General features: G+C 37.4%; 1 protein-coding gene across 7 annotated transcripts in view; it reads left to right on the plus strand.

Moving 5' to 3' along the window:
• Positions 1-25,586, plus strand: part of Vps13b (vacuolar protein sorting 13 homolog B) — a 399,494-nt gene that overhangs the window by 79,316 nt on the left and 294,592 nt on the right. For all 7 annotated transcript variants that reach the window (XR_007595555.1, XM_050163211.1, XM_050163240.1 and 4 more), the window contains exons 18-19: positions 24,049-24,183; positions 24,923-25,096. Coding sequence is in view for 6 of the 7 variants with exons in the window: in XM_050163211.1 (XP_050019168.1) it covers positions 24,049-24,183; positions 24,923-25,096 (309 nt within the window). In the remaining variant the exon portion in view is untranslated. The remainder of the gene's footprint in view (positions 1-24,048; positions 24,184-24,922; positions 25,097-25,586) is intronic.

A 25,586-nucleotide genomic window follows, 5' to 3' on the forward strand; every position in this document is an offset into this window, starting at 1 on the left:
GGGAGGAGGGGAGGAAGTGTAAATTTTTGAATGGAAAAATAATAATAATTAAAAAAACAACCAATGGTATTTTTTTTTTAAAAAAAATAACACATGGCTTTTAGACATAAAGCAAAGAAAACCAGCCTACAAATCACCATCTCAAAGAACCTAGGTAACAATGAGGACCCTAAGAGAGACATACATGGATCTAATCTACATGGGAAGTAGTAAAAAAACAAGATCTCCTGAGTAAATTGGGAGCATGGGAACCAAGGAGAGGGTAGAAAGGGAGGGGAGAGGAAGAGGAGAGTAGAGAAAAATGTAGAGCTCAATAAAATCAATTAAAAAAAAAAGCACAGAACCTGAAGACATTTGCTTTTTAAACTTCATTGTGTTAGTTGTTCTCCAGCACCCTGTGAATTCTTAGTCAAATAGCTTTTAACATTTGCTGCAAGTAATGGTCTTAATGCAGTTATGAAGAGTTCATTATTAATGAGTCATTAATTCTAGATAGTTTTCATTAATATAAGGAAACTTCACAATTAAAAAGATTCTTTTACTGTGTGTTAGAAAAATATATCTCACTTGATTTTAAATATTACCTAAAATAATTGTTGAGTAAAAACTTGGCTATTCAACATTACTTTCTCAAAACTATAGAGATTGTTTCAGAAAAATGTTAATAATGATGCCAGATATTAAGTGTTTGCTATGTGCCAGGCACCCTTTTGAGTGCTTGATATCTCTGTTGCTTCAGATGGTGTCACATCAGTTAGAGGAAGGGACACTGGACACTGGAGCACAGGGCGTCTGTCACATGATGTCACGCCGCGTACACTGCTGTGTCTACTCTGTTAGCACTGTTGGCCTGCCATTGCTGCCTCACCAGTAAAGGATGGTGCCGTCAGATCAGTGTAGCTCTCTAGTCTATAATGTGGAGCTGTGGCACTGCATTCAGAAATCTCACAATATAATTTTAGCATTAAATGAAGCATTATCATTTCCTTGTATTTTGGACACAAACAGTGCTTCCTTTTTTTTTTTTTTTTAAGAGTTGCAGTATAGTTAGCTATCATGATGGTTTTGTACCACTTTTGCACCTGCTGCTGTTGAAAGGGAATGGTCAGTTTATAAGTATTAAGAGTTAGGTTTTTTTAAGTCATTCACAACTGTGTTATAAAGAATTTGACATTTTAGGATTTAACCTCTTAGCAAACATCACGTGACATTAGCAGCATGGTGCAGTGAGAGCTCTCATAGGAATACTTAGAATGGTAAGGACGACTTCGGGTCTGTGAGGCTGTGTGGGCTTGACGTGACATTTATTTGATGTACGAGCTGTGACATAACTATTGCATGACCAAGATGTGCTTGTAAGCACTCTACTGTGCAGATGGGCTTCTTCTGAAACAGACAAAATAAAATCTTGAATGTGTTCGTTTACTGGGAAAATAATACTTCGTAGAAACATATGGAAACATTTTTACATTTCTATTTCATTAAATGAGCCTTTTACTTTCTAAGTATTTTTATGATTGTTTTAGTTAATATGTCATTTACCTCATATTTTCCAAGCTTAGTGCAATGGGAAGTCTTACACGGGAAGTACTGAGATATGTTGGGAAACATCCAGCTTACATTAAGAAGAACCGTGTATGTCAGAACTAGAGTCGATGCTATGGCAAGTTATGATTGGATGGCTTGCATTCTTCAATTATTAATAATAAGAGCAGCCACAGCTAATTCTCTTAATTTTATGGTGGGTCTCATGAGGCTTTGTATAGAGTGGTTATTTTCTTTTTACTCAAATTATAAAATTGCAGAGCATTGAAGGAAAACACGAGAACAATGTGACTTTTTTTCAATCTTTTTAATCTTCTGCCTTTATATATAAATTTTATGAGGTTTTTATTTACTATGCATATACCATTTTATTTTATGCTTTTCATAATATTTGAAAATTTTTCTTTTTTGATGGTCACATACCACTAGTATTGTCTTTCTCACGGTTGACAGACATTTTTCGCAGACGGTTTCTAGCTCTCATTGCATCTTCTCTTCTGCCATGGAGCAGTGATGTGTGGAATGATACGTATACTGTCTTCCCTTGGCTTTAATAGTGAGTAACCATGATTTTATCATCTTTAGCTTTAATAGTGAGTAGCCATGATTTTATCATCTTTAGCTTTAATAGTGAGTAGCCATGATTTTATTACCTTTTAGTTTCATTTGTAGCATGTGTAGCATGTGGCTCCCTTCCTTTGTGTTCTTGATTGAGGAAGGAGCACTTTGAACAGTTGCCTATGTTGCTTCAGGTAACCCCAGTTCTGACAATTGGTGTATTTGTGTATCTTGGAACCCCTTCTAGGAGAGATTTGATAAAAAATCATTCAGATGTGACAAGGTATAAAATTCACTGTTGAAAGTGAAACACCACGTTCCTTTCTAACTGGGACTGTCGTAATGTATCTGCATAGACTTTCTGCCCTCACTGTAGCTTTAGTGATAATGCTACACAGGAATTCTGGTTATCTGCTGGTCATGTCCTTCTACTGCAAGACACATTGGAACTTCACTTTCTGCATCAGCCCATTATCATTTCATGGCTCATTTTAGAAACTTTCTTTCTTGAGCCCCTTCTGAATAACGGAATGACAGTGTTTATGATATTGGGCATTGTTTTCTAAGTAATAATTGTTAATATCATTTTTACTTGGAGTATAGCAAGAGAGGTTCTCACAAACCAAGATGGTTGGTGTTGGTGATATTTCCTATTTAATCAATTTGCCATTCTTAAATCACACTCTTTGCCCAAATGTTCATACTTTTGTATTTAGTTTTACTTGTGAATAGTGCTGTGGCCTGGGCTCTGTGTAAGGAACCAGCACCATGGGCAGTTCAACTTTTCCTCCTTATCATTACTTCCTTGGAGAATTTCAAAGCAAGTTTCCCAAGAGCTTTGACTAAAATAATATCCATAATAAAATTGATGCATTCATTGTTCTAGTTGGAAGTAGTTTTTAAATATGAAGACAAAATGAGGATATCTTCAACTTATTAATGCCATAAGATTAAACAATTTTATATATGTATTTGGCAATGGTTTCATTACTTGTAAAATTGCCTCTTTTCGTATTAATTTTATATTTCAATTTCTAATTCTTTACACTAAAAGACTATTGTTTTTGAAGTTAGGATCAGATTTTAATAACATAATAAAAATTAGTTGTTTTGTTAAAAATATGAGAATAGATTGCTGAGTAGAGTTTAGATTTTCTGTTTTGGTGACCAGTTGAGCTAGTAGTATTTATATTTTTATATAAAATTTTGTTCTGATATATTTCATATTTCAGAGCTCATACCACCAAGTGATTATCGAGTTTCTTTGTTCATGATGACCACATAAGAACTCTTTGTACTTTGGGCGGTACTGTTAGCGGGTTCCTTGCTACAGTGAATAAACAGATGACCTCAGCCCTTAGCCAGCCTTCCATTGCCGCTGCTGACCCAGTGCTTAGACTGTAACTCTATGCTGCCGACCCAGACCCAGGGGACTGTAGGCAATTTTAAAGGTGTGGAACCAAGCCATTTCTCCCTTGGACTCATTTCCACTTTTATTTCCTATGGGACAGCTAGCCGTCCTTTAAAATTGTTGAGTTTTAAAATTGTTCACCTAGTCTGTGATTACTGTGTGCAGTAGTTATAATACTGGCTCCGTTTTAGCTCACTGATTTTTTTTTTTAAGTATGGCTGAACTGTTAGTGTTAAACAGTTCTCAGAGTTGAAATTTATAGTTTATCATGTGCTTTTCTGTTACACACTTTATTCTCTTTGGGTATATGTTTTTCATGGATTACTTTTATTTTATGCTTATAGAGTAAAACTTTTTGACCTGATTTTTGTACCAGGAGTGTGTGAACTAAGAGGTTATAAGAAGTTGAAAAGAAATTTAATGAGTTGTAAAATCCAGTGCTTCATTTTTCCTTGGTAACTAATATGTTATTTGTGAGGAAGTTTCCTAAAAGATTCCAAATGAGTAAGCCTCCTGTTTGGCTAGTAGCTTTCCATTTTAACACCAATAATTACCACTTTTAAACAAATTGAATTTTATTCCCTAAGAGGGAGAAAGATATTTTTGGAGTATGTGAATGTTTGGGGCTTAAATATGTTAACCTCAGTTATTCAACCTCACAGGTAAAGTATATCCATATAAAAACCATATGTTTATAATAAGAAATTTGTTCTCAGTATGTTTTTTTCTCATAAAATTATAGAATTTTATTTTTAGTTTTTTTTTTTTTTTTAACCTTCTGAGACAGTATCTCATAACCCAGGCTGGCATCAATCTTGAGCAAAACTCCTTTTTCAGTCTCTCGAGTGCTGATATGACTGTGAAAAATTGTTAATCTGAGTATTTTATTTGACCTGATGTATTAGTCTAAGTAATTGTATTTGTAAATATGAAAAAGCCATAGGGTTGTCTGAGCTGCATCTTAAAGAGGCAAACTCATCATAAGCCCTGAGCAGTGGGTTAAGTGCTGCTCCACGTTCAAAGGGAAGCCACAGAACAGAATACAAGCTTGGTTGAATTTGTGATTTCATAGACGAGTTGACATTTTTTTAGCTCTCTGTCTCTGTGTGTGTGGCGGAGGGGCAGGCACATAACATAACGTAGCTCTTTTCATCAAGATGCCTGATGTAAATGAATGGTATGTTCTGTGAAGGATAAACATTATTTATAGATATAAGGAGTGTTATTTGAAACTGTCAGGATTCCTAGAAAACAGACATTGAGATGAGATCATATTGAAAACCAACTGGGAAGTCATACTTCTGGGAAGAAAAAGAGGATTATAGTTTTAGACAGAGTCATCATGTTTGAAACAGATTTGACAGGAGTCTCTGCTAGTACTGAAGGGAACTCTAAAAACAAGGCAGTGGAGGAGATGGACTGTGGTGTGAATGTCTAGTTGCTTCTGTCAGCAACACTCAGACATAACTGTGCATTTCCCCCGGCGGGCGTATTCCTTTGTCAAGTAGTTGGAGACAAACTCTGTAGGACTGGAGGCTTTGGGACAGTTAAAATATTTGCAATTAGAGTGTTCTTGTTGAAAGGTAATTGAAGGATCATATCTGTGTCTGCACAGGAATGAAGGTGTGCTGGATATGAGTATGAAATTATTCAGCGAGTCCCTAAATACTATTTGATATTTATTCTGTGCTAGGGATCGTGCTGGGCATACATGGTGGGAGCAAAACAGGTATCTTCCTATTTTCATATAGCATGAAGACAGGAAGAATTTTTTCCTTGGGTATATATAGAGTTTATTTAGTGGGCTATATAGTGTGAGGGGAAGGGGAAAAAGAGAGAGAGAGAGAGAGACAGAGACAGAGAGACAGAGACAGACAGAAAGAAACTGCCTCTCCAGAGGGCAGACAGAGGAAGAATGTTTCAAGCTGATGAGAAATGGGTTACAAAGGACCTATTCTGAACAAGATGTAACAGTAACAGAAAAGAGGCAATTTTGCCTAGAGTTTTTAGGAAAAGGTGTATGCACATGTATCTGAATAGCAAAATGAGGATAGAGTTTTTAATAGTAACTATTTTCTAGAGCCCTTGAAAACATGAGAATTTTATAATTCTAATGCAGTGGAAGTCGTCAGTTTTAATCAGAAAGAAGGCCATTGCAGTTTAATTTATGAATTAGAACATTAACTGTTGCTCACCAGTTTCTGTTTTGAATATTCTGGATACAATTGTATCTTGATTTCTGGTTTACCACGTTATGGGGATCCTACCAGAGAAGTCCATTTTGATACAGTTTCTCATGAATTGAAAGTCTTTATTTCAATTGGCCTGGACTAAACTCAGGTATTCAGGACCCAAGTGTAGCTTAGAGTGTTTAGAGCAAGGGGCTTTTAAAGGCAAACCCATATCCTGTTATCTTTCTAGGCAGCTGCAGGGGGAGGTTTTGTGCAAGCAAGCAGTTTAACAGAAGCCAAGATAAAATTAGCTGGCATCTTTTACCTTTGGTACTTTCCCACAAGGTTTTCCATTAAGGAGATCAAATTCTGGTCAGACTCAAAATGTCCTCAGCAAGAATACAAGATGGAGGAACTTCTGCAGTGTTTTACCCTGTCACAACTATAGCATGTATTTACTTCAAGAATTCTGTATGTCAAAAAAAAAAAAAAAAAAAGAATTCTGTATGTCTGGAGACTTCCTTGATTTCCACATTATTCATTGATGAAAGGCCCCAATTGAACCCAGAGCTCACAGAATTGGCTAATTAGCCCAGGGTTCCCCTGCCTCTGCCTACCATGCCCTAGAATATCAGGCCAGCTGCTGTATTTGCCTAGCATTAATACAGGTGGTGGGGAATCTCTGAACTACAGCCTCACACTTAAATGACAAAAGCTTTAACCCCTGAGCCATCTCCCCAGCTTCAGGTAACTCTAGTTCTGCTGGAAGTAGCCAGCCTCCTCCTAGAAGTCTTAATAACTTTTGTTTTCCTGGCTCTTCTTCATTATCATCCCTCCCTGATGTAGCACTGTTTCCACCAATCTCTGTTACCTCTGAATAGCCTTTCTTAGTTATTTCCTCTTGTTGATGGGGCCTCTTTTATTGCCTGCCGCACTCCAGGTCAGTCTGTCTTCTCATCTTTTTCTGGTTATCTTAAAAAAAAACCTTCATATCATTTCTTTGGATTATCTATAAGAGCCCTTTTCATTATAATTTTATACATCTTGCCCTACTGTTTTCATAGTATTATATTTCATTGAAATGTTTTATTTAGTATCAGTCTATAAGTTAAAGTAAGACAACCATGGTAGAAATAACAGTGTGTGTAGATAGGTGGCAGACAACAAACATCTTGGAAAGGATCTATTACAGCTCTGGTATTTCCTAGCTTTTAAATTTAGGGGACGTGTGAAGTGCTACCATTACTTCTTGCTCGTCTTGGTGGGCATGGGAGAGAACAAGTGGTGACGAGCCAAGGTCAGGCCGTGATGCTGCTCTGTTGAGCTTTGAAGAAAGCCTTAATTTGGACCAGTAACAGGTAAAACTAACTACCTTGCTTCTGTTGGAAGTCTTTCTTTGATGTATTTTGTCATTGTTTTGGTGGAATAAAAAGTTGAAGGATGAAATTTATATTACAAAAACAAAGATTTTGCCAGGCGGTGGTGGCGCACGCCTTTAATCCCAGCACTCGGGAGGCAGAGACCAGCCTGGTCTACAGAGCTAGTTCCAGGACAGGCTCCAAAGTCCAAGAGAAACCCTGTCTCGAAAAACAAAAACCAAAAAAAAAAAACAAAAAAAAAAAACCAAAGATTTTGTAAGTTATTACTTCACGTGAAAACTAAAAATATCTACCATATTCAAATATTCCATTTTTACATTGACAGTTATTGGCCAGTTTATGTTACTTCACAAGGAGAAAGTGCCCAGAAACTGACTGGTGTTGTGAATAAGTAGCACTGTCCAGGTATAACATATCCTGAGGTGGTGTTTGCTGGTCTGAAACTATTGTCAGGGTCCCACCCCTTCTCACTGCAGGTCACCTAACTCTGCTCACGTGTTTTTGTGTTGTTTTCTGACCCATTGGACTTAACTTGGGTGGTCTCCGTGACCATAGAGCCATCTAGTGCCAGTGCATAATGCTACTGGAGATAATGACTTAGCCTTTCCCAGAGTCCTTCAGGAACCCACAGGTCAGCAGGGCCCACGCAGGAAACCATAGCCGCTTTAAGTTTTCGTTGCTATGCTAGGTCATGCTTAGAGGGCAGTATTTTACCACCCATCTCCCCATTTGCAGGCTCTTGTATTCTTCCTACCCCTTTGTCTGGGATAGCCATAAGATTTTTTTTTTTTTTTGGCATGCCTTTTTCTCCATCTATTGAATAGCCAATAGTGTCTGCATTTGCCACTTGTTCACTGTGAAGGAAAGCTTCTCCCCTGACGGCTGAGGGCAGCTTTGTCTCTGGTATTAGCATTCATATTGGGCAGGCAGTTTGACACCATTGCCTGTGATCGTTAGTAAACATTCCAAATGCTTTGTATCCCAACTCTTCTGATTCCTTAGGATATGGCAGAGCTGACACACTGTGTTAATCTGAACTTCTTGGAACAATTATATGCATTCTGTCATGAATTTTGAACTCTCAGTTACATTGGTTGGTTCATTATTCGAATGCATAAAGTTTTAGGTATGAGTTAATTAAAAACGGTCAGATACTTTGTCATCTTGGTTAAACATGTTTGCAGGATGAACTGTGCCAGTAATGGTTTTGTTTATTACAGTCCACAAAATAGACACTGTTGCTCTAAACGCCGGGGTGGCTCAGAGCCTGGGTGGCGTCTCTTAGCGATACTGTGCCGTGTCTTTTTGTGTCGTTACCATTTCACACGTGCTCAGTCTCTGCAGTCAACTGTCAGTTTTTAAATCTACTGTGTGTGTGTGTGTGTGGTTACCTGTGTGTCATGGCACACGTGTGGAGGTTAGAGGACAAGGAGTTGGTTTTCCCCTTCCCCCATATGGGAACTGGGGAACAACTTAGGTCCCTAGGTGTGGTGGCAAGCACTTTTACCTGATGCTTCACTGTTCCTTTAAAAACCTCTTAAAATCTCCCCATTTATTTATTTATTTATTGTTTGTTTGTTTATATGTGTGTGTCAGACAGAGGGAGAGACAGACTGTATTATATATATAAATAAATGAAAACAAGCTATCTTTTTTCATTAAATATACTACTCCCTTCCCTTCTTCCGTTCCCTCCACCCTCTCACCCTACCCCCATCCAATCCTTAGAGAGGATAAGGCTCATTGCTTTGTGGAAGGTCCAAGGCCCTCCCTACTATATCTAGGTTGAGCAAGATATCCATCCAAAGAAATAGGTTCCCCAAAGCCAGTACAAGCAGTAGGGATAAATGCTGGTTGCCATTGCCAGTGGCTCCTCAGTCTGCCCCAGCCATTCAACTGTCACCCACATTCAGAGGGACTAGTTGGTCCTATGCTTGTTCCTTCCCAGTCCAGCTGGAGTTGGTGGCTCACATTAGCTCAGGTAGACTGTTCCATTTAGAGTTGAGCACTCCATGGTCACTAAATGGATACTGTTACAGTGATGTAGGTAGCACCCCCAAGTCAAGCCTCCTGTATTTTTGTTCTTTGGACCCTCTCCTTGAGCCTGGGCTGTCTCTGTGATGTGCTTTTCACTAGTAGATTGTGGGGAAGGTGGTGCTGCTCTCTTTCTAGGCTGGGCTGTAAAAAAGCATTGAGGTTTCTGACCAGATCACTGGGATGGTATACTTTGAGAATATATAGATGTCTCAGCTATTGTAACAAAGGTGTCAGATACACTTAGTCCAGCTTAGATTTCATGTGTTCCAGGCTTACCCACTTATTTGATGGACAGCAGCTTCATGAGAGAACCAAGTAGTTACAACATAGTACCTAAAAATCATTGAGCTGTAACAGTAACAGAAAAGATGATGTCTTAAACCACCAGATTTTTGGAATAGTTATGCAGGAATAAATAGCTGGCACAGATAACTTTAATTTAGACTTGTTTTCCCCCCTTTATTGATTTTTGTTGAGTTCTGCATTTTTCTCTGCTCCCCTCCCTAGACTTGTTTTTAAGGGGGCTGGAGAGATGGCACAGCAGTTAAGAGCACTTGCTCCTCTTATAGGGGATTCGAGTTCAGTTTCCAACAACCATGGTTGGCAGCTCACAACTCCCTGCACCTCCAGTTCCAGGGATCTGACTGCCTCTTGTGGTCCTTCTTTAACACTTACACATAGGGGGCACATGTGCATATCCATGCCACATGCGCTCAAATATAAATATAAATCTTACATAGAAATTAAGAAACATGATAGTCTTTTTATCCTCACCATTTGACACTTTTTGGAATGTGGTAGTTTGTGCCGAAGGACACCATGTCTTGTGAGAATTGCAGTTGGAGAGAGATTCTAAGGTGAAGACTCCATCTATAACTAACTTGAAGCATTTAAGGCTAGAAGAAGTGTTATAGACTTGTGAATCACATCATAAGGACACAGCAGTAATACAGGGACCCAAGTTAAGTTCAGATATTTCCTGTTTCTATCCAGACAAAACCAATAGAGTAAGATTGAAGATAACCTCACTTTAAAGGAATTTCAGTAAGCATAAGCATTTCCTTCCTTTCTCATGTGCTGGAGGGTGAGAGGGTAGTAGTGGATAGGCTGCAGGATGGGGAGATCTGTATCGACCAGAGTCATCTGGAAGACCCGGGGTACGTTCCAGATACAGGAAAGCACACATTCCTTGTGTGACTGACTCCTGTTTCTTGATTACCAACTCTTTGACCTCAAGTTCAATGGAGAGCTGTGTATTAGGCATAATGCATTCAAGCTCATTTTCTAAGTTATCTTTCATGTTTTGTCAACTGCCAGGTGGACTCTGAGCATTTGGGAGGAAATGGAGTTGCTTATAATTACTGATGGCCTGAAGTGCTTAACAGATATTTTAAAGAGTATTAATAAGGTCAAACTCAATTAGGTCAGGGTCTTCCACATGATGGTGAGAAGACCATGCCTTGTATGTTCATGTACTTCCCGAGTTTGTTTAGGCCAGTATACTTGTGCATCACATTTGAGAGCTCAGTGTTTTATTCGTGTTTGTAGTTTAGGAAAGGAGTTAATTTAAGGCAGTTAAATGTTGTCCAATGCATATTTTAAGCTTTATTATCTTATATTAAGAATTCCATCTTATATATAAATAGCAAAGCAGAATTTTAAATATTATACAGCTAAATGTATAACTGGTATATTAAGATATAGTGATTATAATTTGTAATATTATAAGCATTATATCCATGATATAAATTATAATAGTGATACTCTACTTTGTAAAGCTATTCACATTTTGTGCTTAAATAAATTTATGTATAAATTATATTATATTTAAAAGTAAAAACCAATTTTACTTTCCTTCAGCCATTCCAAAAAAACTTAGTAAGCACACTTTCCTTTATTAAGAATTCCATCTTATATATAAATAGCAAAGCAGAATTTTAAATATTATACAGCTAAATGTATAACTGGTATATTAAGATATAGTGATTATAATTTGTAATATTATAAGCATTATATCCATGATATAAATTATAATAGTGATACTCTACTTTGTAAAGCTATTCACATTTTGTGCTTAAATAAATTTATGTATAAATTTTATTATATTTAAAAGTAAAAACCAATTTTACTTTCCTTCAGCCATTCCAAAAAAACTTAGTAAGCACACTTTACTTTAAAAATGACACAATCCTTCAGTTATTTTGCAAAACTAGCATAATCATAAATTTCCTATCCATGATTTTTTCCAAAAATACTAACCCATATTGTTCTCTCTGGACCTGTTCTTAGGATGACTAACTCAACTGCTCAGATCTCCCTTTATGTGTTTGATGGAGCACTTGGCTTGCTGGGGCCCAGCTGTGTGTTTATGTGCATTGCACACCTGCAGGGCCTGACAAATGGCTGTACTGTGCAGAGGATACAAAATTACCCTGGCAGTGCTGCAAATAAGGAAGTTTCTGTTTTGAAGTCCATATGTGTGTGTGCTTGAGATGCCAGCTGGTGTATTTATGCTGCATGCACAGATGTAAAAGTGCCAACTGGTTTTATACCAAATGAAGTCTAACCTGCTTCTATGTACTTTGTGTCACAGTTATGAAGTGGTATGAATGTTCTTACAACTTAGGTCTTTCAAAGTAAAAGCCACTGTTAAAATTATGAATGCAGGACATGATGAGAATAGAGGATAGTTACATAATGAGAATGTTATTGCTTTACCATTAGGTAAATAAAGTCTTGATTTATTATAACCATTAATGATGTGTATCCTCTTTGGTGGCTAGCACAAATTGGCTCTGTGTTGAATTGCATTTATGGAGACTGAAATGTGAAGGTCAAATTTATAATAGCTACTTAGTACAAAGGCTTTACTTTGCCATTTATAAAACTATATTTAACTTTAAAAATTGAACTGATAGTAAGTTCTTGACAGTTTTACTACATGTATTTAAAGTAAATTTGATTTCAGTTGTTATAAATACCAGGAATAGTATTTTCTAAGTTTAGGAATAATTTAAACCTACATAAAATAAAAGTAAAACCAACTCTTTAATCAAACCTTTGAAAGAGGTATCAAGCAATTCGTTTAACATATGCTCTCTAACCAAATGAAGAACCGAATATTTCTTGGAAATTGATCTTCTAATTAATATTTGACAATGAGTTGCCTTGTGTCTGTTATGACTGAGGAATTGGAAGTGGATTTGAAACTGTAAAGTTTATGCTTATTCCAGCCATACTTCCTAAAATAACTACTCTAACTCTCCAGTTAAACATTTTTATCATTCAGTTGGCTTCTAGTATTAATTAGATATATTTCAATTAAGCCATTTAAAAATATTAGCTTTTACTATATTTGAAATCGGTAAAATTAAACTTGTAACTATTTTATGCAACCATTTGAATAGCATTTTAGCATGTCTTCATTTTCATCATCTGGTGTTGTATGCTTTTTTGTATAGACAGGGATATATATATATATGATATAATTTTTAACATGATTTTATCTGAAATCTTACTTTCATTGACTTTCAGCAAATGTATAACTTTTAGCCTTTTATATGAACCTTAAAAATTTGATTTTTGACTTAACCAGGTTTTTCAATTCATGCTGACAGTTTGATGTGTGATAAGTTTGTGTAATGAGATAGAAAGATAGAATAGAAACTTTGCCTCTTAGTGTCTGACCTGAGCGATACAATGTTTCTGACAAAGCATATAATTTGTCATATAACATAGTATGGAAGAGCTGTATGAGCTTGGTCTGGGTAAAGACAGAACGACAGGAAGATTGGTTGCTCTACCTTTAGTTTGCATCAGTTTTTCCACCAGAGAAGTGGAACATTAATTTCAGTTAAATATTGTTGTGGATCTTTAGATAATGAACAAAGGAGCCTTTCTCCGTGCAGTGTGTGGAGCATGTAGGCTGCGGTCAGTGAGACGGAATATTTCTTTCACAGCAGCAGTGTAATGGTCTGAAATAATTCTTTACGGAGAGGTGTGTCAGCTGGCAGGAGGGTGGGAAAACTATTGTCATGCACTGCTTCCTAAGTGATATTTTCAAGAGAGAACCAAACTCTGTTTTTCACAGTGAAAAGACAGAAGCTTTTGCTACTCATTTGAGAGATTATGTTCCATATATTATGAGGTTATTTAGTATCGGGGCCAACTGCCTTTCGTAGGATATCACTTCAAACACTGTTGCCGCCACTGCAGGTTGCAAGCACATGATTGAGGGCTTCTAGTTCTCAGCTCCTGCACAGATGTCTTTCAATAGCTGTAGCCAGTAATTTCTTCAAATTGCTCACTTTATCAGCAGCACATGTCATCAGGCCTGAAGCGGTTGCTCGCGTCAGGCTGCAGGATCTTTAGCTTACAGACGCAGCTGCAAACAGGTGAACAGGCAGAAAGTAATTTGTGTAGCTTGGTGGCTGTCAGACGAAAGACAGGCAATCTGTGTTTAAAACCGATTGCAGGCCTGTATGGGCCAGACGAAAGGGATTTCTCCAACTGCAAATAATTCTGAGGTTAACATATTTTCTTTTCTGCCATTAGGTGATTTGTTAAAATTTGAAACAATGAACATTATAGATCTGCACCGAAATTGGAGACAAGATGAAAGAGAAAATCACTTACTAAATAGGTTTATATCTGTCCTTCCAGAAAGCATTCAGGCTATATAATAATTCTTTGATACTTATGAGAATGTAAGTCTTTAAGTTACATTAAAAATTACTGCTATTAAAAAACAATGCAACCAGGACAAGACAATTTTATGAAAACATTTAATTTTAAGATTGTTATATTGTAAATATTAGAATTTGTTTTTGTCAAACATTGTTTAGTGTTTTGTGTAAATTTTTTCTAGTGTATTTAAGAAGTAGTGTATTCTAGTTATGTTTCAGAAAACTTGAATATAAAAAGCTCTAAAACAAAAACTTTCATGAGGAAAAGACTTCCAGACAATATGTATCTAAAAACTTCTTTTTGGTTTCATTTTCTTGGACTATTAGAACATGGAGTGGAAGGTTACTTGCTTTCTTTTTTTTTTAAAATAGGCATACCTTAGAAAATTGTTTCATAATAGTGTTAGTATTGAGAATAGTCCTCATCTTATCCATAAAACTTTTTCATTTTTTTAAAACATTTTTTTCTTCTGTGTAACCTTGGCTGTCCTGGAACTTGCTCTGCAGACTAGGCTAGCCTTGAGCTCAGAGCTGCCTCCCTCTGCCTCGTCCATGTTGGGATTAAAGGTGTGACCTCCATTTCCAGATGTGAGAAATACTAATATTGATTAATTATCTTATGAGACTCTCACGTCAGTGTTAGGCTATATAAGTGCAGTCTCTACACAGAACAGCAAAACAGTATGAAGAAAATTGGTTCATAGTTGAGTATCTCATTATAAATTATAAAATTATAAAACATGCATATATAGTGTCATTGATTAGGTGTTTGAAATATACATGCCATGGATGCACCCATTAACTAGTTCACTCATGTCTGTGTGGCACATAGGAAGTAAACAAGAGCTCATGCTGTTATCTCCCAGAACTGCCTTGATTCGTAACCCTGAGTGAATGTGTGCTGAGTTTTCCACTTTTGTTTTTTTATTTCAAAATTAATTTAATATTGTAATTATAGATAATACTGTGTATAATATTTTAAAACAGTTTTATGTATGTAATCTGATGCTGGTTTTGCTTATATTATGTGACTTTGGGCAAGTTGTTAATTGTCTACTTAGTATTTTAATGATCACAATACCATTTATCTAAGTCATTCTTTATGTCATATTAAAAATCATGTTAAGTGTTTTGTCTTGCAAGCATTTCCACTATGCACGGAGGGAAAACCCTATACAGGGCCTCTTATTCTGGAGTCTCTGGGTCTACAGCCCTACCTTTACCTCCTTTACAGGGCCTCTTATTCTGGAGTCTCTGGGTCTACAGCCCTACCTTTACCTCCTTTACAGGGCCTCTTATTCTGGAGTCTCTGGGTCTACAGCCTACCTTTACCTCCTTTGTGTAAGATTGTTGATGTTCCATATACGTGAGCGTGTGTCCATCTATGTCTGTGCAGGCCTTTTTCTGTGTGCAAACAGATCCAGAGAGAGGACATTGGGTGCCGTCCTCTATTGCTCTCTACCTTGTTTGTTCAGACAGGGTTTCTCATAAAACCTGACATTTGCTTTTTTTTTTTTTTTTTATTTTTCCCTCTAGTCTGGCTGGCCAGAGAGTTCCTGAGATCAGCCTGTATCTTTTCCCAATCCTGAGATTACAGATACACATGGTCTGGGTGGCTGGGAAGCTACAGTGCAGTCTCTGTCTACAGCAATCCTTGGATTTTTTACTGGAGATTCAAACATTGTCTTTCCTGTTCAAAGAGCAAGTGTCGTTACTTACAGACCCTTCTCCTCATCCTTTAGAAACTGATCTCCAAAGTTACCACGGCCACCACCACCATCTAGCAGGCTCATTTGGACTCAGGACAAAGTGTGGCCCATAAGTCACACCCAGCCTAGCACCTATGTCTGACTGTAACGAAAGCAATCATTATTATTTAGTTTTTGGCTCAGTTATGTTCTTTGTCTACTGTGTATAATAGTAGTAGAACCAAAGAAGTATAACAAATTCTACATATTGCAAATACTAAAATACATTTATCTTTAGCCTATTAGAAAAAAGCATTTGCTGGTGTTCGGTGTAGACTGAGCTCTTTTTAAGCAAAGCTTCACTTAATTCTGGATTTCATGTTTTGTGGTTTTGATATGTTCTTTTGTGTCCCTGATTCATATTGATTAATATGCTAGATTTTTCCTGTGTTTTATTTCATGCTGAATGAATTATACCTATTTAAGATGTGCGTTATGTTTTACCTATTTGAATTTTTCAGCACCTGTCATGGGTGTTTTGCACTAGTTGTTTAGGACTGCGATTGGTTCCTTCTGGGCACCTGCAGTGGGCGGACGGGCCTTGGCCTGACTCATTTATACTTCTGTTGATTTTAAGTTAATTTCTCTCTAATATTTTAAAATAGATGTTATAGTATTCCTAAGTTATCATCTTTTTTTTTAAACTTTATTTGCCTTTATTTCATGCGCATGTATAATGATGTCAGATTCTCTTGAACTGGAGCTACAGACAGCTGCGAGCTGCCATGTGGGTGCTGGGAATTGAACCCGGGTCCTCTGGAGGAGCAATCAGTGCTCTTAACCACTGAGCCATCTCACCAGCCCCCCTAAGTTATCATCTTATAACTATGAGACATCTGTTTCTCTATTTCTATAATTCCCTTCAGTCTTTTTTAGTGTCCTTAATTTTTAGGTTTGTTTGAGCTGTAGCACAGCATTTCATATTTTCACCACTGATAAACATAAAATAGCCATCATTTCTTAATTTAAAGAGTTTTGTCAACGACTGAGATATTTCGCTGGGAAATTTCTTGGGGACTCTGGTCTCTGGGATTGCTTCTGCTTGAATGAGCAGCTAGCTCCCTGTGTCCAGGCTCTTCATGGGTCAGCACAGTTGAGTTCTGGTGCATCGCCACTGCAGGGTTTTCACGTTGTAGGTGGTCCAGAGATGGACAGGGGCTCTCCCAGGCTCTGGTTCTGTTCTGGAGGAAGGCTGTTTATAGCTGCTTCTTGACTAGAGCCTTGTACTGACTACTAAGCATCGCTGTCTCAGCTTTGTATTTCAAATATATTTATCATACATACCTGCATTATGTATTTATCAAGAGAACAATATCACCATAATACATTTTTTTTTTAAATTTGACGTCCTAGTAAATCTATTTTATAGGGCAGTGCAAAAAGTTTTTAGTCTGAAGGGCTAATCAGAGTCGTTTTATGCGCTGGTATGTGCTGTGCAGTATAAGCTGAACTATATTCCACAAGGGAGGAACATGGAATGGGTTACATACACCATTCCTGCACATGTGGAATAGAAGACTCCATCACTCCTGCTAGGCGGGTGATTGTATCTGAGGCTGCTGGTGAGGTGCTTCCACGGACCCCTTCAGCATCAATTGTGCAGGATGAAGAAGCTGGAAGTGTTCCGCAAACATTTCCTAATATCTAGTGGGCAGCAGTGAGTGCCTGCTTATCCAGAGGAAACAATGCATGGTAGCATTGCATAGTATGTGTAGTTTTTCTGACTTAAACGTTTTCAGGGATGCAGTAAGATTTTGTACTTTTTTTCTTAGTGGGAATGTGACTTCCTGAAGCGTCTTTTATGGATACATACAAGTACTAGGAAAAAAAATTACACGTATTGTTTTGTTTTTTGAGACAGGTTTCACTGTGTAGTCCTGGCATTCCTGGAACTCACTCTGTAGACCAGGGTAGTCTCGAACTCACAGAGATCTGCCTGCCTTGTCCTTTTGAGTGCTGGGATTAAAGGTGTGTGCCACCACCACCTGGCTGAAAATGTTTTTGAAGAGTAAGTTGTGTTTCTTTGTAAGCTTAACCCAGTCTCCAAAAACTGTATTTTATAGTGTTATGTTTGAGCAAATGTTGGGACATAGCATACATTTTCAGCATACACACTGGGGTAAAACTATATAACTCACAAAGATTTGCAGGCCATACCTGTATATTGAAGCTCCTTTATTTCTCTTCTCTGATACTTTGATTTCCTCAGAGAGAATATGCGTCTATTGTTTAAGCCTTGAACATGTCTTCACAAAGATGTTCTTGTATATGAACCAAAAGTTAAATCAAGGAGATATTAAGTTGGTATATTTTATAATTGTTGTTATTATCATTATTACTTTTGTTTTTCAATACAGCGTTTCTCTGTCCTGGAACTAGCTCTGTAGACCGGGCTGGCCTTGAACTCAGAAAGATCCGCCTGCCTCTGCCTCCCAAGTGCTGGGAGTAAAGGCATGAGCCACTACCTCTCAGCCAATTTTTTTAAATTTTTAAACCTTTGAAGGAGTGGGTTTTTAAAAATTCTGTCATTGATACAGCTTGGTTACTCCCTCTTTCCTTCCTTCCTCTGTCTTTCCCCTCCTTCCCCTCTCCCTCACCTCTCCCTCCCCTCTCATGGTTACTTGTGTTAATTGTTTCTGATCTCAGTCTGCTTTCTGTCTCTTCCTGGACTTGCTTCCAAATAATATGAAAGGAATCAAAAGTGTGAATCACTGGAGATTTAAAAGCTTTTTATTGCTGTACAGTAGTCTAGGATACAGTTAAACCACAGTTTTGGTTTATTATGAATAAGTTATGTTCAGAACATAATCTTTCTCTTCTCTTTGGTTAATATTCAAGAGTACTATTTGAGTGCCATGGTAGCTATATATTTAGTTTTTGAAGAAATTACCCAAGTGCTTGGAGTAACTCCTATACCAGTTTGTACTCTGCACAGCACGTGACTCCATGTCTGCACATCCTCATCAGCACGTGCCATGTGTTCTCTTCTAGATGATGGGGTAGTTGTGCAGTGTTACTGTTCTTGTGCTTGCTGTTTACCTTAATGCAAGGAGGATACAACCTTTTTATTCCCAAAGCTTCTACACATGTGTGCAGTGAAATATGAATATATCAAATTCCTCTCATCACCTTCATTCTCTGCTTTTATCCTAACCCTCTATCTTTCCATCTTTATGTCTCTGTTTTCTGATTATAAATCTCCCTAGTGGAATGTCTATTCTTATTTTAGACTATATTTTTATATTATTATTTGTGTATTTAGAGGAGTTCTTACACATTTTAGATATATATCCAACAAAGAGCCAACATGGTTTTCTCTTCTCATTCTCATATGTCAGGATCATTTATTTATTTATTTATTTATTTATTTATTTATTTATTTATTTATTTATTTATTTATTTATTATTATAAATTTAGGTTAAGAATTCTTTGCCTACTTCTAGGTCCCAAAGATGGATGTTTTTCACTGCTGTAATTTTTAAAGGAATTTTGTATGTATGTGTTTCATTTTCTTCCACTTGTGAACTTTTCTTTTTATAACTGAGTAAGATCACTAACTCTCACTAATTGAGTTGCTCTTGCACCTTCGCCTGTTAGGATTCTGTTTCCTCCCCTCATTGAAGGGTTGTCTTTACCCCATTTGCATGGCTGATTAGGAATGATTCTCTTCCTAACATAGATCTACTGCTGTAACTTTCCTTTTCACACCACCAAACCTCAAAGAATAGACAATGAAAGTAGACAAATGGTATTTCTCCAAATAAAAATAACCCAGAGAATCTCCACCAGAATTTATGGACTATCGTATCAGCACAAAGAGAGATGAAGTGCTGGTGATGACAAGATCATGTTAAGTGAAAGAAAACAAGTTAGGTTGTGGGTACAGGGGAGGGGAGCACTGGAGAGGTAGTAATAGATCAAAGTTACATCTAGACATTCTCTCTGGAGACGTGTTTTCAGGGCCCTGTTCACCCCCAATTTTGAAACAGGGTCTTGATGTGTAGAGCTAGCTGACCTGGAACTTGATATGTAGATGAGCTTGGCCTTGAATTTGAGACTACGCTCCTGTTTCTGTCTCCTGAGTTCTGGGATTACAGGTGTGGCCTTTTCCCCATTCTGAAGCATGGGCTCTTGTTTGTCTAACGCTTCACGTCTGCAGCCTGCTTCTCTGTTGCATGTGTTCAGCTAACTCTACTCTTACATAGTCCAAGACCTCAAGGTGGGATTAGCGTCATTCACTGTGTCCTGGATCTTTGTGGATCAATCACAGTCAAGACAAATGCCCCATCTGCAGAACCACCCACAAGCCAACCTGACCTAGACTATTGGTTGCTCATAATGCTTCTCTCTTTGGGTGATTCTAGGCATGCTAAGTTGACAGCTAAGCAGCACATTTTTCTATGTGATTGATAATTTGTCTGGGTATAGATTTTTAGATTGAGGTTTATTTTTCTATAGTGTTTCAAAGCATTGCTTTATTTCCTCCTTGCTCTCAGAAAGTTGTTCAGACATCTGATGCCATTTTTCTTTAACTTTGTGTCCATTGCCTATCTTTGTTGTGTGTCTAGGATTGTCTTTGTTTGGTGCTATTTTAGAAGGCTTTGAAGAACTTCTATGTTAACACTGGGTATTAGCTAGCATAAATATATGTATGCATTTTTATGTGATAGGCCCTACTGATGTTCTATTTATGTTGTGCAGTTTTGGTAAATATTCTTAAATTATTTCTGAGATGATTTTCCACCTACTCTTACCAGTATTGAGGATTGACTTAGGGTTCTGTATTAGTCAGGGTTCTCTAGAGTCTCAACGCTTTTGGAATGAATATCTCTTTGTCTTTGTCTACATACATACACACGCACGCACGCACGCACGCACGCACGCACGCACACACGGGAATTTGTTGGAATGACTTACAGGCTGCAGTCCCGTCCAGCTAATCCAGCAGTCCTTACCTGTGGATGGAAAGTCCAAGGATCTAGAAGTTGCTCTGTTCTACAAGCCTGGGTGCCTCAGCTGGTGTTTCATATATGCCTGAATCCTGAAGAAGCCAGCTCCAATCCTAGTGAAGGAATAGGTGTGCTGGCAAGATGAGGGCAGGCAGGCAAAGAAGTAGTAAACGTGTCTTAGGGTTTCTATTGCTGAGAAGAGATGGCATGACCACAGCAACTCATGTAAAGTAATTAATTGGGCTGGCTTACAATTTCAGAGGTTAATCTATTATCATCATGGTGGGACATGGTGGAGTGCGGGCAGACATGATGATGGAGAAGGAGCTGAGAATTCTACGATTCACCGACATCAGGAAGTGTACTATGTCCTACACTGGGCATAGCTTGAGCATATGAGACCTCAAACCTGCCCCCAAAGTGACACACTTCTAAAGCTATACTTATAGCAACAAAGCCACACTTCCCAATAGTGCCCCCCCCCCTATAGGCCAAACATTCAAACACAAGTCTATGGGAGCCATATCTATTCAAACCATTACCACAGGCCCCATATGTATGGCAAACAGGAGCTATCATTGTAGAGCTCTACTTTCTATGTAACGTGCACCATCTTTTTTAGAACAGCTGTGACCACCTGCAAGACACACCTCTGTAGGACTTGTATACTTTTAAACAATTGGTGTGGGTTAATTGTCTATAAGATTTGAGAAACTGTGGAGAGTGTTAGTTCTATGTTTCTCTCTTCAGCTGTGATAGTGTTTGGATCAAGGTAAATTATGTTCTGATTATGACATCTTGTCGTATAAACGGAAGAGCTGAACATCTTGCATGTGTATTGTGCATGTATGTGTGTGCTGTACTTTTATGTCCTTATATGTGGAGGTCAGAAGAGGATATCGCATGCCTTACTATTTCACTTTCCACTCTTTTCCTTTGAAATAGACTCTCTCATTGAACCTGGAGGTAGGTTTGGACCCAGAAAGTTTCAGAGGTTCTCCCTTCTCCAAATCTCAGTGTTGGGATGAACCTGTGGGCACACCCAACTTTTAACTTGGGTTCTTCAGCTTGTATAGCTGACCCCTTTATCCAGTGACCCATCTCTCTATCCCCATGCATCCTTTCTCATAAGAAAATCTATGGTTCCTTTTATTTCACTTTCTGATTTTTTTTTTTTTTCCAAATCTGTAGCTCTCCAAACCTTTGTTTTCATATGTGGATAGTGGGAATAGTAGTAGCCTTCTTATTTTTTTGTGTCATGAATAAATAAGTCAAATTAAATAGTCAGTGTCAGATGTTTTAATAACTATAGTGCTAGCACTATAATTATTTAATTTTCTGACATTTTATTGAGTATTATTTAAGTATTTCCTGTCATGGCATCTCAAAACTTGAGAAATACACAACGTTTGGGTATCATTTTATTGATTTATACACTTTTTAATTATGGGACAGCTCAACTCAGCTTCTGTTCTGAGGATGCATACTATAAATTATACACACGCTAAACATCGCAAAGTAGCAATTAATTGATTCATAGTTATATAATTACTGTCTTAAATTGCCTACTGCTATGGTAAACACCATGACTAACAGCACCTTGGGATGGAAAGGCCTTATTTTGCTTATTCTTCCTGGTGAAAGTCCATCACTGAGAGAAGTCATAGTAGGAACTCAAGGAGAGCAGGCACTTGGAGGCAGGAACTATTACAGGGCTGTGGTTCACTGGCTTACTTCTCAGGGCTTGCTTAGCCTGCCTTCTTACAGTATTCAGGATCAAGCCCAGGAGTGGCTTGCTCCATTTATGACTTCAAGACAGTACCTCACTGACTTATAGGCAAACCTTAATGGAGGCATATTCAGAATTAACATTCTTTCTTCTTAGATGACTCTAGTTTGTGTCAAGTTGACAAAAAAGTCAACCAGGACAATGACTAAGGTGAAGATTAGAACATTGAGAGTTCATTTAGAAACAAGGGTTAGTATTTGACGTTTTTCTAACATGCTCTCCTCTCAGTCATTTGGGAATCATTTAGCATGGTAATTCCTGACCATTGCTCAGGAAGACTTTCGTATACCTTGGCATATTAGTATTGGTGAATAGTAAGTATTCACGAGCACACTATAATTGAACATGAGGGGGCCTGGAGAGATGGCTCAGAGGTTAAGAGCCCTGGCTAGTCTTCAGAGGTTCAGAGTTCAATTCTCAGCAACCATATGGTGGCTCACAACCAACCGTAATGAGATCCATAATGAGATTTGTATGCGTACACACCAGAACACTGTAATATGATAAATAAATATTAAAAAATAATTGGACATGAGATTTTAGAAGAAATTTTAATAAGACATAGAAAGTTTATTTTTAAAATCATGTAGAATTAAAGAATATTTAAATATGAAGGATAATACTTCGTGTTTTACTAAACTTTGAGGTGAGGAACAGAAGGGAAATAGTATTCCTGGCTATTTATGAATATACTCAAAATGAGTGGTAGAAAGACAAAATTATCCTGTAATATTTATGAAATTTTTGGAACACAAAATTATTCTGTGTCATAAATGACATTGTTCAGTACTTTGGTTCTTTCATATATAACCTTTCGTGCATGGTGCAAAATTTTGTTAACACCTCTTATTCATGATATTCTTATCCATACAATGAGGGTAGTAACATTTATATCATAATCTTTTGTGAAAATTGAATTCATTTGTATGCATAACACAATGCAAGTCTTCACTTCAGTAAATGTTGTCTGATTGCAGATTTTCCTGTGAAATTTAGTTTTCCCCTCTAACCTATGAGGTTTCACCTCAGCCTATGGGACTTTACCCCAACAATGAGGATAGCAATATTTGTATTAGGGTCTTCTGTGGAGACTGACTTGTTTATATAACACATAGTGAGTTCCGAGGAAATGCTACTTCATGAGAGATGATCCCTCACCTTTTCCTCCTCTCCCCATGTCTTCATCAGTATTATATTCTCTAGGGTTCTCTGCTTGTATGAGCCTCCCCACCACTTCATGCCAAGACCAGGAGTGACCGTTAACATTAAAGTTCTCAACTTCTATAACAATGCCTGTCCTCTCGTAGAGAGATCAATATCTACTTTTTGATTAAACCCCTCTGCCTTAGTTCTAAGAAATTGCATTCTAGCTTACAGACTATCTTGTCCTGCTCTAGTTCCAGCTCCTCTCTGTCAGTTTTCTCTGTAAATATCCATGCCAAAATACGTTAAACTTATTTATTGTGTTTTCTAAAACTGAACATGATTTTCAAAGTTCCTCTTGAGTATTATGTAATAATTATCCGTTTTGTTTCATGTTTTGAGGCCTACTAATCAAGATCTGTTTGTAAGTATCATTATGAGAGTTCAGCCCATTTATTTTAAAATCACATCCTTTTACCTTTTAAATATTGAACTCTGAAACCTAACACACATACTGTAAGAATATCTGAGGTAGATAATTAAAGTATAATTAACTTTAAATGCCTTGGTGAAGGAATATAAAAATTATTTAAATTCAATCAGCTAGTACATTTGCAGTTCTCTTTTATTAGGTGTGAAAGCTAAGAATCCCCTGCCAACTCTTGAGGGCTCAATCCAGAATGCTGAGCTGAAGTACTGCAGCACATCATTGGTCAGATGTGCCTCTGGGACCGTGGGATCCATAAAAATCTGTGCCAAAGCCCCAGGTATGTGCAGCTGTGCCGTGTAAAACTTTATTGCCTCTGTAGGAGAATCAGCCTCGCCTTTTACAAGGAGCATTTGCTGAAACAAGAATTTCCTCATTGTTCCTAGGAATCAGAGCTTTCCATTGTTTTATTTGTACTTAATATTTTAAACAGTTCAGGGATGATACTTACCAATGAATTTGGATTTAAGGTGAAGAACTTTGCATAGTTTTAATAGTAGTTATGAGGAACAAATTAAAAGAATATTCATTGTTACAGTTTTGACAGCAATGTGAAATGATAATGTATGATAATTAAATATTGAATGAAGATGTTAGCAGAGTGGGTTTAAACACCACACCTGGGTGTTAGAAAAGTTAGTTTGTAATTGTCCTTCTGTCTTCAGTGTTTTGTTTTGTAATGTTCTCTGTAAGCCATTTGCAGTTCTTTTAGCAGTCTTAAATTCTGTTATATCATAGTACGTATTTTGCTGAATTGTGTCTCTGTCATTTCATTCTATAAACTGTTCTGAGCATGCTTTGCATTCATTAGCACAGCGTCAAAACTTAAAATCCAAAATAGCTTCATCAGTCACTCTGTAGATTATTAACTAGATAGACAGTTAAAGTGACAAGTATTGATTAATCATTGTTTTAGTGGTATAGTTTAAGATCAACCATCTCCAAATTAGTATATTTTACATAAATACTATTTTTAATTTTTTTTCTTTTTTTTTTCTCCAATCAATATTTCTGTTCAGGTGACAATGGAAAAGAAAAGCTGATTCCTTTGCTTCAGGGCCCTTCTGACACTCGAGACCTTCACAGCACCAAGTGGCTTAATGAGAGCAGAAAGCCGGAGTCACTCCTCGCCCCAGATCTGATGGCGTTCACCACTCAGGTCCCCCAGCACATGGATGACTGCCACCTCTCCGGTACGTGCAGCCTCTCAGGCTTCCTTCATCTGCACTTCAATTCTAGAAATGCCTTTAAATGTGACCCTTTCAGTCAATTTATGTTTGTTGGGATATACTCTGTAGTTTTTTCTAAAATGTTGTTTCTTTCATATAAGTATTGATAAATGAAGTGTTTATAAATTATGATTTTATGAGGACTTCAAACTCCACGTGTATCATGCAACCACAGAATTGTGTGTGTGTGTGTGTTTAGTTTACAGCTTTTTCTACAAGGCAGATTTTCTAATGCAGTGCTTTGGCTGTGACCCTCAGTTTACCATATTGAAATGACACATTTGGACCACTCATAGCTTTTCCAGAAGTAAAAGACTTCGATACTGAAATTTAAAAAAAAAAAAAAAACCTAAAAACATTTTACCAACTCACGAGTTGTGATTTCTTTTCTTAGATTGTGTTTTTATTGTTTTGCATTAGTATCTATTCAGAATCTTAGCTGTCTTGTTGAGAG

Source organism: Alexandromys fortis, unplaced genomic scaffold, assembly GCF_014885135.2.
Source record: "Alexandromys fortis isolate MF-2015 unplaced genomic scaffold, M_Fortis_MF-2015_v1.1 scaffold_17, whole genome shotgun sequence".
Taxonomy (NCBI): domain Eukaryota; kingdom Metazoa; phylum Chordata; class Mammalia; order Rodentia; family Cricetidae; genus Alexandromys; species Alexandromys fortis.